The 17,334-nt window shown below is 31.2% G+C and overlaps 1 protein-coding gene across 1 annotated transcript; it reads right to left on the minus strand.

The window, feature by feature from the left end:
• Positions 1–10,707: 10,707 nt before the first annotated feature.
• On the minus strand, positions 10,708–11,757 carry LOC130805708 (uncharacterized). The gene is made up of 2 exons (XM_057670491.1): positions 11,668–11,757; positions 10,708–11,013 (listed from the first exon to the last, which is right to left on the minus strand). Exons 1-2 carry the CDS (start codon positions 11,755–11,757, stop codon positions 10,708–10,710), a joined length of 396 nt encoding a protein of 131 aa, XP_057526474.1.
• Positions 11,758–17,334: the final 5,577 nt, after the last annotated feature.

Here is a 17,334-nt window from a genome sequence, read left to right on the forward strand (position 1 = left end):
AACTCACCAAACAAGAGACCACTTAAAGAATCTACTGTTAGATGTAAATATTGTAGACAAATTCAATTAATACTACTATTATAAAAAAAAACACAAAACATAAAATAGCGACACCATGACATAGTAGTCATCTTGTCGTCCCTATAAGCCTATAGGGACCAGATGGCTACTAAATGCGTCTGATCGCTATATAGGCCGTCGCAGTAGTAAAATGATAGCCATGTGATATGAGCGTCATGTTCTTTTGTAGCGCAAATGTGTAATTTATATGAGTCACTATTTGGTGTGGCTCAAAAGATTAAATTATAAGCAGCATTTGCTTGTGTGACTTATTGCATAAGTTACTACAGTCATTTATTTGTGTAGTGGATCACAAATTTTTTAGTTTAAAATGAGATAATTATTGACACAAATATGGTTCAAGATAATAAAAGTACTCAACATAGAGTAATAAATATAGTATTATTCATATACAAAAGAGCAAGTATCTTTAGTAATACATACATTTAAGGTTAATTGTATACAAAACAACATATCATTAAAAGGTCCTCGCAAAAAAAATAGTATGAGGCGTATTTGTTTATTTGTAGTTGTATTAATTATATATGTATATATTAATACAGTTTTAGTCGTATTTGTTTATTTGTTTAATATTAGGAGTATATGTTTATTATCAGTTGTATAGATTAATTTAGTATTAGTCGTATTGGTGTACATTTAATATATTATTAGTTTTATTAGTATTATTTTAATCATATTAGTTGAGTATTGGCCCCGTCAGTATAATATTAGTTTTTTCAGTTAAGTATTACTCATATTAGGGAAATATTAGTCGTATTAGTTTATATTAATTGTATTTTTTATATTAGTCGTATTAAATTGTTGGGAATAAATTCTCTCCTTTTTCTTGAATAATAATAATAATAAGAAAACAAAATATAATAAAATTGATAATAATTTGAAAATATTTATTCTTAAACAAATTAGACCTAATGGATACCAACTGTTGAAATTTGAGTTGATATTCTATCCTTTTTCAATAGTAACTGGATTATACTTGTGCTATGTACGGTTGAGGTTCACTTTTATTTTTTATAAATTGTTTGGGTTCATAACGTGTAGGACATTCGGCAAAATTTATCATAGTCCTCATATAGAACCTTTTAGCACTTCTTGGATATGCATGATAATTATCAATTAAGGCTTAAGCAATAGCAAATTTATACTAAATGTAATCATAATATATAAAGTACTTACGATGTTATCATAGTGATATACTTGAAAAGATATTATGATTAGATATTCCATCTTAAATTGGATGCTAGAATTAAATCTCGGAAAGATATACAGAAACGCCGAGGGACTCTTTAGTCGCACGCTCCTTTATGGATATGAGTTGCTATATTCCTTTCCTTCTCATACCCTAATCGTAGTTCTTGTGAGCGGGATACACTCGGTATGATAATAATAATGAACTCGTATGTTCTTGATAACAATTGAAAGTAGTAGTAATTGAAAAATCTTCAATCGTACCAAATAATGTTGTTACATGTGTGTTTGTTTGTATAACTATGGGTATCTTTGATGTCTTTTTTGTTGATAATTTATAATTTACTCCCTCCAATTCTTTTACTTGCCTCATTTCCTTATTGGGTAAGTTCATCTTACTTGTCCCATTTCTATTTTAAGACATATTTATAGATGGTCCCCTCATTTTCTTAATATTAAAAATACCTAATATTGCACAAAGGTCTACTATTTTAAGTGGTTCCCTTCCAATTCTTAATATTAAAAACACTCAATATTGCACATGAGTCTACTATATTAGGTGGTCTCCTTATTTTCTTAATATTTGTGCCCAAACCAAATGGCACAACTAAATTAAATTGGAGGGAGTATAAGACAAGATAAGATAAGATTGCATAAATTACTCTTAACTTCATTTCTCAAACTTGTCACCTTCTCTAGTTTACTCTCACTTTATAGTGCATTGTATTTGGAGATATAAAAGGAGGGGTTAAAAAAAATTACCTTACATTAATTAGTCTTACATGAATTTGTGGTTTGGGTTAATATTCATTCATATATTATATTAGTATGAACTTGTAAAATGCATTGTAATAGTGACACATGGTACAAAGTGCTTATGAATTAGTATATTATATGATGATTAGAATACTCTCTTCATTTTCCCTTTGAATTATAACCAATTTGCGATCAATCAATGACTAAAACTAAAAGATAAAACAAAAATAAAAACAATTAAAGGGTGTCATAATCTTGTCATGAGTTCGTCGCTAATAAAGACCACCTATGTCTGATCACCATCTGGTCTAACTACGTCTAATCCCAGTATCTGATTTCCAATGACAATCAAAATAATGAATATATGTTTGTAATATTTTTTCTTAGGTTTACACTCACTTCATTAACTTTGCAAGTTAAATTTATTTGTATTTATATTTTTTGTTGAAACAAGTGCTAATTTTTCTAGTGTTGCAGATGACTTTGGTCATTTAGTAGCATACTCCAATATGGTTTGCACACTTGAGAGTGGTGATGGTCTGCAATGGGGTATAAGATTCTAAAGTTTGGATCACTTGATAAAATGATCAATGTTGATGAATCTTGGGCAAGGAAAAAATACCTTGAACAAGCTAAGGCAAGAGAGTGGACAACATGGACTTGACTTGTGCCTTGAACGAGACAAGACACAAGGGGAATGGTGCTCGTTCGAGGGACACGAAGACATCAAGCAGAAGCCGCCACTATGAGGCCGCTCATTCGAGCGCTTACCCTGCTCGTCCCCATCAGGTATGCAGTAACCCAAATGTGGTATTCTATTCTTTCGCGGGATAGGCTTGGGGAATAAGCCTACATGTCCTAAGGTTTTTCTGATATGTTGTGGGGTAAAGAAAGGCTTAAATAGGATTAAAGAATCTGAAGATAAGCCTAATAATAGAAGCAACTAGGGTTTAGCCATTAGAATTCATTCTACCTTGTACTAATGCATTTGTGAGAGATACATAAATATTATGTTTGGATAGCAAATTCTGAGAGAAAAGAAAGAAAGGCCGAAAGGGAAGGCGGAAGGAAAGGAGAGGAAGGTGGAGAGATAAGAAGGGAGAGTGCTTTTTGTTTGTTTAGAAGGGAAGGGAAGGGAAGGGAAGGAAAAAGGAAGTAAATTGATTATTTTCTCTCTAAATCTTTCCATATTAGGAGAGAATGTATTCGTAACAAAGTTTGTCCATGTTTTCCCTTCAAACCCCTCCCTTTTAAATCCCTCCCCTCTTTTTTTATTATCTAAACAATGAATCCTTCATCCTTGTAAATCTCTGCCCTTCCTAGCCCTCTGTTTCTCTTTATCTAAACATAATGTAAAAGTGGAATCTTTAGCTTGAGAGATTATTCTCAAGAGTGAGTGAGGTTTATTTATTAATGTATGTTGATCCATTAATGAAAGTAAACTTCTTTTGAGGGGAGGTACCTAAGATAAATCATTATGTATTGCTTCCTCTTGTGTTATGCTCTGTTTTTAGTGTTGTTTGTCTATTTTGTTCTTCATCAAACATCTCCAAATCCTTGCATTTATAAGTTTTTTATTCATTTCATTGATTTCGATAAAAGTTTTGGTATCGCTAATCATACTGTTTTTCTTCAAAATCTATATTGTTCTGCTGTTAGGATTTACTTCCTCCATTCTGAAATACTTTCTACATTCCGATTATGCACATTATTCATTGCTCAAGCTTATTTTATATATTGCGGTTAATTTGTAAGTAAAAATATAGTTAAGTGGGATCTTGTTCGAATCGTTTAATCGTGTATTTTCATAATATTAACTTTTTATAATTTTTGGATGTATATAAGTTAATATATAAATAAACAAAATAACACATTAAATTGCGTAAGAAATCAAATATAATAAATATAATGGAATGGAGAAAGTAGTATAAGTTGTGTTTCCTAAGAAGGACCTCTCGACCAACAGGCAACAACATCGAATCATATTCGCATTAATTCAACAAGTGGGAAGGCAAAGTGGACGTTTATGCCTCTGAAATCTGAATGGATGGCCTCAAAATATTTTAACAAAAAAGTACTCCCTGATTTTACATATACAAGGAATGTTGACTTGCAAGTGGCTGCAGTCATCTACAATTTTCAACGAAAGGAAAAGGAATATTTAAAAAACCAAAAATACGTAATAGTACTTTAAAAAACGAGCTCGTGGTCTCGTGTTACTCCTTCTTAAGATGAGAAGAACTTGTGTGATTAGTCTATTTATATAATTAATTATTTTAAAATTATAAATTATTATTTTAATAGATTAAATGTATTATATTGATTAGCAATATAGTCATAGTCATAGTTAACAAACTAAATCCATCTATTTTTATTAAATTTGGTTTTTACATAACTTTACTATTCACATTTTTAGCAATCATATAATGTTATAAAAGAGTTGGAAGATTACAAGTGTCAGGCTATTAGATTTCTGACAAATGGAATAATTTTATTAGTTTCTTATTGATTACGTGGCAAATTAATTTAGGAAATAATAAAAACTTAAATAATTATAAGTTTACAATGGGTATAATTTATTAACATATTTAAAAGCTATGTTAAATTAAGTAAATAATAATGTGACATCCATACATTTTATTAAAATATTATTATTTTTAAAATGTGAAATTTTTTTAAAAGATAATAAAAAGAAATTCTTTTTTTAAATAAATGCAAAAAAACTTCACATTCAAAATTTCAACATTTAATTTCTAAAAGAATATAAATGATACAATTCAATAAAAAAGAATCAAAAAGGTGAATAAAAATATATAAAGAGTTTGCCAAATGAATTAATATAATAGGTTAGAATTAGGTTAGAATTAATTATATGAATCATGCGTTTGATAATAGATGACTTTTATAAAAACTAACAAGGAGACATTTAAATCAAGTTATTTATTTATACTAGCGATTCTTAATGCAATTTATATTAGTGAAAAGTAACTAATTAATATATTTTTATGATGTAATAAGAATTGTTAATAGAGACATATATTACATTGCATAAATCTAGCATGCATATTGTATTCAGTTAGTGTAGAGTATTGTATTAATATAACAAAATAACATATAATGCAATGCATTGATATTAAGTATCTACATAGTTGTTCCTTAATTATTTTTATTCAATAGTCATATATGCATCCCCAATTATATTACCATTCATATTTTATTTCTATATTAGTTAAGTGAATTTAAAAAGATTGAAAATATATACTCTTTTTAAAACTTATAATATAAATAATTATAATATTTTTAAATATAAATTAAATTATATTAAACATCAAATTAACAAAAATTCGTACAATGCATGAGCACATATATTAGCATAATTATAGTCATAGTCAATAATTTAATATCTTATATAATTAAAATCTTAAAAAAATAACGGACATTTTTTATCCGTGCCTCATCAAAAAGAGGACATACGGAAATGCGTCCACCTACATTTTGAGCAATACATATGTTTTACAAAAGTTCAAAACATAGTGTGCAAATCAAACCTCTGTGAATATTTTTTCAGTCTTAAGCAAGAGATTTTACTTCGCGCCGGGAGTACACGAACAAATTACTCGTTATTATAATATATTAGTGTAGAAACTCGTACAATATATATACATATATAAAATATAATATAAAAAATAAAGTCAGAGATATTATGCAGTAAAAACATTTAATTATAACAGTTTATGTATAAATTAACTCTTTAATTTTGAAAATTGTCAATAATATGTTATATAGTTATTATATTCTTTAATTTACTCAATTTAACAAAAAATTTTGAAAATTATCAATAATATATTATGCAGTATATCTTATTTCCTAATTTACTCAATTAAACTATGAATAAATATTAGTAAAAAATACTTTAATCGTAGAGAAATTGGTCTATATTAAATCCCATGTCACTTTTCTTTAACCAATAAATGAGTTTCATTTGACAAACTCTCTTTAGTTGTGACAATTTTCCAAGCTTTTTAGTATAATATATGATTTTTTCTATTCCTTAATGAAGTTCCAAAAAAAAAATCATGGAATTAAGAAAAATAGAATCTTTGTTAGTTACATTTTATCTTTATTTTTACTCTTATAAGTGGCTTGTTTAGCGTGAGAAAACTATATGTTATTGCATTGTTTTATTTGATTTTACGCTTGTTTTGTTGCTTTAATGTTTTATTTCATTTCAGAATCTAATTATCAAAATCGAGCACAGACTAGCTCCTTTTGTATCATAATTGCTGACCTAAACGCCAAGGGCTCAAAGAAGTGAAACATCATGAGCCAAGCCACAAGAACAAGCCCAAAGAAGCCAAAGTTGACCCACTCGACCAGAATTAGCTCGAGCCAAGGTAGCTAGAGCAGTTCAGAAGCTGAGTATCACATTCCTGAAGGTCGCTCGACCGGTCGAGCAAGGTAGCTCGGGTCGAGCGAAGTGTAGTCAAACTTCCATTAGCTTCTGAACATTAGCATGATGCATTTCAAGGGTACAAGACATCCGCTCGACCAGGTCGAGTGAGATGGCTCGGGTTGAACGAAGCTGATTTTCACATACCTGATGGTGGCTCGACTGGTCGAGCGGGCTCTGCTCGGGTCGAGCAAGAAGGGCGGCAGCAGCTTTTGTGATCTTTTTAAATATCATTTGAGGTCCAATCACATTTACCCCTTTTTATTGTTGCTGCCAGGACTACTTAGATAGTGTATATATATTATTTTATTAAATAATAAATTTGATGGAGGAAAAGTATAGATCATAAACATTAAAGAAATATTAAAAGAAAGTAAGTGGAAAAAATATGAGGACCTACAACTAATTAAATGTTTTTATAAAATTTGTAGGAAATATTTGAAGACCATAAAAAATATAAAAATATTAAAAATGAAGTTAATGGATGATATATGGAATCCATAACCATTATTAAAATATTAATATAAGAATACACAAGATTATTTTGTTCAAATTTATGATATAAATAAAACGATTTTTTTTAAAACAACAAATAGAATATGTATGATCATAATAATAACTAGGAAAAACTTATAAAATTTCCACAGTCGTGTGACAATTATAGTTGGGAAAGGCAGAAATCTTTAAAAAAAAATAGAAAATTTAATGAGTTATGAACAAATTAGTTAATTACAAGAATTTGACCATTAAGATTATAATAAAATTAGGATACAACTTTGTATAGCTTTTTTCTTAAAATTTTAAGGGTTGATTACTATTAATATTTTAATATGAGAAATAAGACATTGATCTGTAAAACCAACTTAGATGTTTTCAATGTTTATTTGTTTGTTTGCGCATATATTAAAATCTATATTCAATTAAATCACCATCCATAAATAACTACTTGTGAACATAATATCTATTCTTGTCATGTTTGAAAACAATAATTTTGTTGAGTTATTTTGAGTGCTTGTTTCAAACCTGCATATTTTATGCATTGACATCAAAATTGAGAACTCAGCTGAGTAAATTTGATAAAATTTAGTAAGTTCTCCAATTCTAGCCTTTCTAAATATTGATACTTAGGATTACTTATTAAAGGATGTTTATTACATCTTATTGGAGTTATGATGGATTAAATTTAAAAACTTGAGTACTTAACCTTAAATTAATACTCTATATAATTTGAATTCTTCAATTTTCCAATCATTTGTTATTGTTCATTATCTTTATTTATCGCTTTTTACCTCCTTTACTTTTATCATTTTTAGTTATTTGTACGGATTCCATTTATTATGTTTGTAAGTTGTCGGTTTCTCTCTCTTTGAACACCTTTCTCGAGCTGAGGGACTCTTTGACCGCACTCTCCTCTATGGGTATGAGTTGCCGTCTTTCGTCCCTCTCCAGACTCGGACCATAGTTTTTTATGGGTGGGATATACTGGGTATAATGATGATGATGCTCTTAATCTTATTGAATGAAAACGTAAACTAGTTAGAATAAAACAAAAGAAAGCCACATTCGAATTCCAATATTTTGAAGCAAACATAATACAATACATATATAAAGAAAAGAAACAAGAAAGTACGTACATACTTCTAGATAAGGATTATAGGTACCGTATAATACATACGTTTTGCATCCAAACATGATGGCCCTTAAACAAATTAGAAATGGAGAAAAATATGATATGTTACATATATGTAAAATAATCTTACTCTTAATGAATTAAGGAAGTAAAATCATGTCATGCATGTAACTAAGCTCATAACAAAAGCAAAAGCAATTTAAGTAAAATCATACTCTATTCAGCTGAACTGTCCCATTTGACTTTTCACACTTGCCGAGGCAACATTTTAACTCTTAATATCTCAAATTATCCTTAATTAAAAATTATAAAAAGTTGATATTAATAATCCTTGTATTGAGACAAATCAAACAAGATCCCATATGACTATGTTTTAACTTATAGATTAAGAGTAAAATACAAATTAAGAGTGATAAATGAATAGTGCCAAAAAAAAAATGGGACAATTCAGCTGAATAGGAGGTAGTATTATATATCCTTTATAATTTTCTTATCAAAACTAATAAATATTGTTTGTCTAATATAGATAATTATAGAGAGAGAAATTATCCTAGCAATATCTAGCAATTTTGACGTGCAAATGATCATAAAAGAAATATGTAAATATATGCACTAGCCAATAACAAATACATAGATTAGAATAATTGAAAGTTTCGTTATAAACACAATAAGAAAATGTCACCACTTGCATTTGGTTTCTATTAGCATTCCTTAAATTTGAAACCATTTATGTTGCCAAGATCCTTATGTTGGAGGTCACCGCAACAATTTTGGGTCAAATACCCTTGGCCTTTTCCGATCACATAATATATGGTTAAATCACAGCATGGCAGGTCACCAGGGTTATCACAAGGGTCGTTCAGCAATCTACAGCTTGGTACAAGACCACTTAATACATGTGTAGTACATTGTTCCAAATTTTTCCCAACGCAGGGCGGCCCTAAGTAAGTGTAAACGTGTCTACGCCCAGGGCGTCCCAAAAAATATTAGTTTTCAACTAGTGCAAAAGTTCAAACATTTTTACATATACAATGATAGTCTATAAATAATCTTTTGCGCCAAGCACGCACCTTAAAACCTAGGGTCGGCCCTGCCCCGTGAGCATCCAGGTATAATGTAAGCGTTGGCTACCACCATCATAGTTATGGTCATGACATAAATCAAGAACATTACCTTTATGTTGATATGCCAATACATTTGGTTTTGTTTTGTTTGGTTGGTTCATTTTCTTTTGTTTTGTAGTGTTGTGCTTTTGCAATCTATCACTTTTCTCCGTTCCTCTTTTTATAACCTTAGTAATGGGTGTTTTTGGGAAATAATTTTTGATTTGTGTTAGGTTTGTTTGACTAGTCAAAAGGGTTTAGTGTTTTCTTTGGCTTTTAAACAAGTTTGATGTGCTAGTAGTTAATAAAAATGTTAAATATTTAATAGTGAAAAAATGGTCAAAGCTACCTAGATTGACTTTTTACACATAAGTTGGTTTTTCAGTTGGTTGTAAAATGATTTTCTATATATTATTTTTCACTATTTGACTAACAATAAGCTAAAATATAAAAACTAAAAATAAATACAAAGAAAAATTGTAGTTATAATCAATAGACTAATCCATCATTGTTGGAAAAGAGTCCCTACCCACACAAGATAAATATAAATATTTAATTAGTCATACAATAGGTTTTAAATTTTGCATTATAATATAACACAAACGGCCTGTTTGGTGTGTAGTAATCACTATAAAAAAAAATTGATTTACCAACAAGCATTTTCGTAGGAAGTTTGTAGGTGCAGAGGTTTACCTACAAGATACGTACACTAGTGGAAAAAACTTCATTTGCTGCGGCTTTTTAGCCATAATACGTATAAAGGATTGTTTGTTGGTATGAGAGTTGTAGGTAAAAGAAATTTGTAGGAAATCATCATCATCCTATCCAGTATATCCCGCTCATAAAAAACTAAGGCCAGGGTCTAGGGAGGGAAAGACGACGGAACTCATACCCATAAAGGAAAGTGCGGCCAAAGGAGTCCTCCAACTCGAGGAAGATAAAGAGACGTAATAACACATGAAAGATAACTTAAAGGCCTATAAAAATAAAATGACCACTACAAAAGAAACAAAGAACTAATAGAAAGGAAACGATAAAAGCAAGAGGTTAAGGACACTAAAAGGTAAACTAAGAGAACATCAGTAATCTAAGACATGAATATGGCGTCTCCAACTGCTCCTATCCCTAGTCAGGTCCGCGGAGAGGTTTACTCATGCAAGTCAATTCCTATTTGCTCATCCCAAGTTCTCCTGGGTCTTCCTCGACTCCTCTTACCCTCTACTATAATGCTTTTTACCCTCCTCATAGGGGCGTCGAAAGTCTTTCTCTGCATATGACCAAACCACCTCAATCTATTTTCCCGCATTTTTCCAGATATAGGGGCTACCCCTAGTTTGTTCCTAAACTCTTGGTTCTTAATTCGATCCATCAATGTGTGCCCACACATCCACTACAGCATACGCATTTCTGTAACTTTCATCTTATGTTCGAAAATCTTCTTTACAAGAACATTTGGTCCCATATAGCAGAGCAGGTCTGATTGCCGCCCGGTAGAATTTTCATTTTAACTTGCTTGGGAATTTCTTATCACATAGCACTGCGGTGGCTGCATGCCACTTGTACCAACCCGCATGTATACGATGATTTACATCTCCGTCAATCTCCCCATCTCTTTGAATGATCAATCTTAAATACTTGTACCTGGTCGTACTTTTAACAACTGCTTCCTCAATGGACATTTCTGGTTTAACTACCGGTGATGTCCCACTAAAGTCACAACGCAAATACTCGGTCTTCGTACGGCTAATGCGCAACTCTTTACCTTCTAAAGCTTCCCTCCACTTATCCGATTTGTTACTAACCTCCTTTCAAGTTTCTGCTACCAACACTATGTCGTCCGCGAATATCATGCACCACCATACCGTCTCCCAAATAGATTTAGAAATTTCTTCCATTATGACAGTAAAAATGAAAGGGTTTAGAGTCGATCTCTGATGTAGTCCCACTTTAACCGGAAAAGAATCTGTTATCCCCACTGGTGTTTGAATGCTAGTCGAAACTCTGTCATACATATCCTGTATGGCCTCAATGTACACTGAAGAAATACCTCTAGCCTTGAGGCTATCCCAGATGACACGTCATGGTATGCTATCATACGCTTTCTTCAAGTTAATGAACACCATATGCATATCTTTCTTTCGCTCCCTATATTTCTCCATCAGTCTCCTCAAAACATGAATTGCCTCAATGGTTGATCTTCCTGGCATAAAACCGTTTTGCTTCTCTCTAATCACCGTTTCCTGTCTAATTCTCTCTATCACTCTTTCCCACAATTTCATTGTGTAGCTTAGAAGTTTGATACCTGTATAGTTGCTGCATACTTGCGCATCGCCTTTGTTTTTAAACAGAGGTACTAGTGTGCTATTCCTCCACTCTTCTGGCATCTTATGTGTCCTCAAAATAATATTAAAGAGGTTAGTCAGTCAACGAATGTCCTCTTCTCCTAAACCCCTCCACACCTCAATCGAGATGTTATCTAGCCCCACTGCCTTTGTTCTCCCCATCTTTTTGAGATCTTCACCTACATCTCCTGTGGTAATATTACTCATTGACCCATATTCCAGTGGTCTTTGGACGTCAAAAATTTAATTATCCGCCTCCTTTGGCCCCCTAGACTTATTGAGCAACTGGGAAAAGTACTAGAGCCATCTGGTTTTGATCTCCTCTTATCTCAAGAGAACTCGTCCCCCCTCATCCTTGATGTATTTCAAGACCTCTAAATCTTGCTGCTGTTTGGCCCTAGTCCTTGCCAACTTAAAAATCTGCTTCTCCCCCTCTTTGGTATCAAGCTTTCGATATAAGTCCTCATAACCACGATTTTTTGCCTCCGTTACCGCTTTCTTTACCGCCCGCTTTGCTTCTTTATAGCTCACTCTGTTTTTAATCTTATCCTCCTCTTCTGTGCATACCATAAGTTCCTTAAATCTCTTATTTTTATCTTTTATCTGTTTTTCCACCTCATCATTCCACCACCATGACTCTTTGAACACTTTTGGTTTGCCCGATGGCACCACCAAGGTCTCTTTTGCCACTTTTCTAATGGTTTTTGTCAAGTTGAACCACATTTCATTCGCATCCTCTGACTGACCTGGGAAGCTCAATAAACTTATCTTGCTTGACAGGGTTGTGACCATATCCCCTTTGAGTCTCCCCCACATGATCTTTCCCTTGGACTTGACCTTCTTTTCTGTGATTTTCTTCCTCATTTTGAAAACTAATACTAAAAGCCTGTGTTGGGTGGGCATCCCTGTACCCAACACCATCTTACAATCCAAGCATGAGGCCTGATCTCCCTTGGACACTAAAAAATAGTCAACTTGGGTTGCGTGCCCGTCGCTCTTATAAGTGGTCAAATGCTCGTCTTTCTTTCTAAAGATCGAGTTTGCTATGACCAAAGATTTTGCTAGAAAAAACTCCAGTAAATTCTCCCCACTCTCGTTCCTTGCCCCCAAACCAAACCCTCCATGTACCAAGTTAAAGTTGTCTGCATCTCTGCCTATATGTCCGTTAAAGTCTCCTCCTAAGAAAACTTTCTCATCTTCGGGATAGTTCTCATGAGCTTTCCTAGGTTATCTCAGAACTCGCACTTCACCTGCTCATGGAGCCCAACTTGGAGCCCGTACGCACTGACAAAGGATATGATCTCTTCCCCCATTACTATCCTAACTAGCATAATCCTGTCACTACACCTCCTTACTTCAACCAATTGCTTTAGGATATCATTAGAAACTAGGATGTCAACCCCGTTATGTCTGCCGTCCAAACCTGCATACCACAACTTATATCCTTTTATACCTTTTGATTTTTGCCTCTTCCACTTTGTCTCTTAAACACATACTACATGAATCCTGTATTTAGAAAGCTCATTTGCCAACTCCAACGACTTGACTTCTAGGGTACCTATGTTCCAAGTCCACACTCTTAGTTCTAAATTCTGCTTACGTTGCCCCCCTGAACCCCTCTCCTTGGACCTGACCTTAGGTGACTATAATTGCTTCCTAACTCTATATACAGCTACTAAAGACTAAGGTAAAAGGTTACAAACAGATCACCAGCATGGATCAACACAGAAGGCAGATATATAAAAGGGAATACGTGGATAGATAATCAATTCGATGAAAGAAAGCTAGGACACTGGGAAACAGACCTTTCAAAAGGTACGAGAACACTTCAAGATATGAAAACGGCAAGTACATACACAAAACAACCAAAAGACAGATCTTCCAAACCCAGTACACCAAACAATATTAAAAGGTAAGCAGCTAAATAAAACACTAAAGCAAGAGATGCACAAAAATTATTTAAAGATGTAATATACGAAAAAAAGATGGAGGTTAAGGAGGGATATCACCTGCACCTCGATTGGGTGGTTACCAGTGTACTAACACTGATGGTGCTTTCACCTTTACAATGTTTACTTTGCCCGACATCCTCTTTCTCCTTCCTCTGTAAAATTACCAACACCAAGGCAAAAAAAACAAAGACTTATAAAAACTACTAGAGCCTGAAAAAGAAGGTGAGAAGCTTCGTTGAATACGAAAATGGAATCGCCAAGTCTGGTTCGCTGGTGTAGGTGAGTCGGTGGTGCGGCAGAGACAGTCGTCGTAGAAACTCAAAAAAATCAACTTCCCCTTTCGTTGATGATGCGGTGCACACTTGAGAGAAATCTGAAGACTGGTACTAGTATTGGTACTGGCCGCCGGTGCTGGTTCTGGCCGTCGGTAAATGAACGGTGGTGCACTGGTAGGCTGGTACAATTCTTCTATCTTAATTACTTAATCGCAATTATGATAAATGAACAAAAGGGACAACTACCGCCTTCACCAAACAGAGGTCTTTGTGACTCGATTACAGAAGATAGAGGAAAACGACTGGCGGAAGGAATGAAGAAAGGGGTCGGTGACGGTGGTGTACCGGCGGTGGGGTGCTGGCGGTGTCCAGATTGTTCAATCTGAACTGGGCGTTTAACGGTCGAATTTTGTAGACTGTAGTAGACACAGATTAAAGGTGGAAGGATCACTAACTGTTGGCTGATGAAGACGACCGGTACTAACTGGGTTGATTCCGATGACGTTGAATTAAAATGGAATTAAAAGAAGGAAGGAGACGTACGAAAAGAAATTTGTAGGAAAGTTGTTGGTAATTCCCTAGACTTATATGTATGCATCTTGTAGAGAATTCCTACAAGCTTGTTTGTAAGGAACTTGTAGATAGTAATATTTTAGTATTTTTTAAGATGAAACTGTAAATTCATATTTATATTCATGTTTATCATTATATTTTTTAATTATATTTTAATTATAATGATATTTATATTCATAATTATGATTAATAAACTATATATATATATATATATATATATATATATATATATATATATATATATATTTGACGTTTATAAAGGAAAACATTATTTGGTATTCTTTGGCAATATATATTTGACGTTTATAAAGGAAAACATTATTTAGTATTCTTTGGCAAAGAAAAAATTTATCAAGTTTTTTTTACAAAATTTTATTTAATAGGTATTTTTTTAAAAAAAATTATTAGATACTTTTTGGTAGTTTTTCCATATTCATATAAATACTTTTTTTTGAAAGATGTAGATGATACTATTATACTAATGCACCACATAGGGGAAAAAAGTTGATAAAATATAAAGTGAGGAAAAAAAAGTAGGGATAAAATAAACAATTAAATTGTTATTTTTGTTAAAAAAAAAAAAAAAAAAGGGATTCCAGTTATTGCAATTGGAAGGAGAATGATGGAGCTATTCACATAAAAAAGTTCCAAAACAAAGAAGAAACAAGCAGTCTTCATATGAAATTTGCGTATGATTATTCTCATACCTAACCTCCATTTTTCAAAAATACCTCCATTTTTCAAAAATGATTTTTTTCTAAATCGATCTACAATTCACACTCTTCAATCGTAATATCGGCTTGATGGTAATCAAAATGTAGATTTTTGATGGATTTAGCAAAATATTCATGAATCTTTAATGCTTTTTGTTTATAAATGAGTTTTGTTGGAATTAGAAATCTCTAGAAAGTAGAAACAGGAAGAGAGAGAAGTTGGGTATGAAAGAAAATGAAGAAATCGAGTAGTGGTCTCTTAAATTTCTATATTAGAGATTATTAAAATTAGAGTTTTCATTCTTCCGAACACTTGAAAGGACATTAAAATTATGTTTTTAATTGTTACAAATAATTTATATCCATTATTATATTTAATTTGAATCTTGTTATTTGATAATAAAATATATAAAAAAATTTTGTATATTGCACGGATTTTTATACTAGTATATAAAAATTCGTTATAATACAAGTTATTGCTTTTAAAAGAAAAAAAGTAAATATATGTAAAAGATGTAAAGTATCTAACGAGTGTGAAAATATAATTTAACATTATTTAAGTTGTTGAAAGAACACATAACTTTTATTTTAAACTTTCAAATTAACATATTTAATTTGGGAAATAATATTACTATATCATAGAATATGTTTTATAAGTAAATTAATTCAATATCCACCTCAAGTATATTTTTTTGATTATGTAAAATAGTCAAATTCTAATTATGTGTTGAAATTTACAACAAAAAATTAAATAAGTATTTGTTTTCTTTATGATTGCACTGACTTTTTCTTTTATTGTTTGAACCAAAAAACAATGCAATTAATATCCTTGTTTTTACCTTTTTTTTCTCAATATTTACAACATTATCATATATTTAAATGTAAAAGCTATAAAGAGGATATAGTGCTATGGAGAAGCAAATGCCGCATAAGAATGGATTATGCTTTTGAAAAACCTCAAATAAATTTTAATTTATAGTGGTAGAAAGTTTAAAACGTTAGTTTATTTTAGACAATGTTATTGATTCTAGCAAAATATTTTAAAAATTTAAATTAGGAATATTAATTAATAGGGTATAATCACTTTTAATCATTTTTATTTATGCAATTACGTTATTATTTTTTCGCCGTAATGATGTTATACCTTATTAAAAAAATTAGAACATAATTATTTTATTTTAATTAATACCTAAATTGTAATTGATTCTAAATATTGTAAAGATTTAAATTAGGTATGTTAATAAATGAAATGCAATCACTTTTAATCATTTCTATTTATACATATTTGTTACCAAATTATGTTATATATTAATAGGTCAGTTATTAAAATCAATTTTAATAAAATTGCAATTTAATTGGAATGACTATTTTAAAATTCAAAAAAGTTTCTTGTTCAATACATATCATTTGAGGATGTGTTTAGTACGCGAAAGGGAACCAATAATGTCATTCCAAGTGGCAAATACTCTAGAATTGGAATTATGTAATTCTTTTAATAAGATCTATGATATGACGGTATAAAGTTACTTTTATGAAATATGAATGGTAGTAAATCTTAAAAAAATTTCATAGAATAACATTGTAATGTTGTACTTAAAACTACAGTAATACTAATGGGAAAAAAACGTTTAATTGACCGTTAAGTTATGCTAACTATCATATAGAAATATTCTATATGATAACTAGCAACATCTATATCTATAAAGACTACTAAAGAAGAAACGAGACTAACACATGTCAGACTCTCATTCAATACTTTCCCGCTCAATTATGCTGACGTGGCAGCTGATTATTTATTGAAAATCATTTCCTAAAATACTAGAATTTATTTAAGGTGCAGAATAAGATTTAGACAGCTTTATTATTTCTCAATATGATTCCTATATTATTTCCAAACTGAAATGTGACTAAAATGTTAATCAATATCATTTTCAATATATTTTCAATATATTTTCAATATGATTTCCAATATTATTTCCAAAATAAAAGAATATAATATTTTAATATAGCAAAAATTATTTTCCAAATTTGTTTAATAGCTGTTGAATAATATTGTTTCTAAATTTGTAGACAGTGTAAATTTTTTAATAATATTGTGAAATCTGTAGAATAATGTGACCTAAATGTTAATCAATATTATTAATTTGGTAAATATCTATAATCTTCTATAAAGGCTACCAATGAATAATCTATAAAGACTACTAATGAAGAAATGGGACTGACACATGTCAAACTCTCATTCAATATTTTCCCGCTCAATTATGCTGACGT

This window comes from Amaranthus tricolor, chromosome 2 (assembly GCF_026212465.1).
Source record: "Amaranthus tricolor cultivar Red isolate AtriRed21 chromosome 2, ASM2621246v1, whole genome shotgun sequence".
NCBI classification, from domain to species: domain Eukaryota; kingdom Viridiplantae; phylum Streptophyta; class Magnoliopsida; order Caryophyllales; family Amaranthaceae; genus Amaranthus; species Amaranthus tricolor.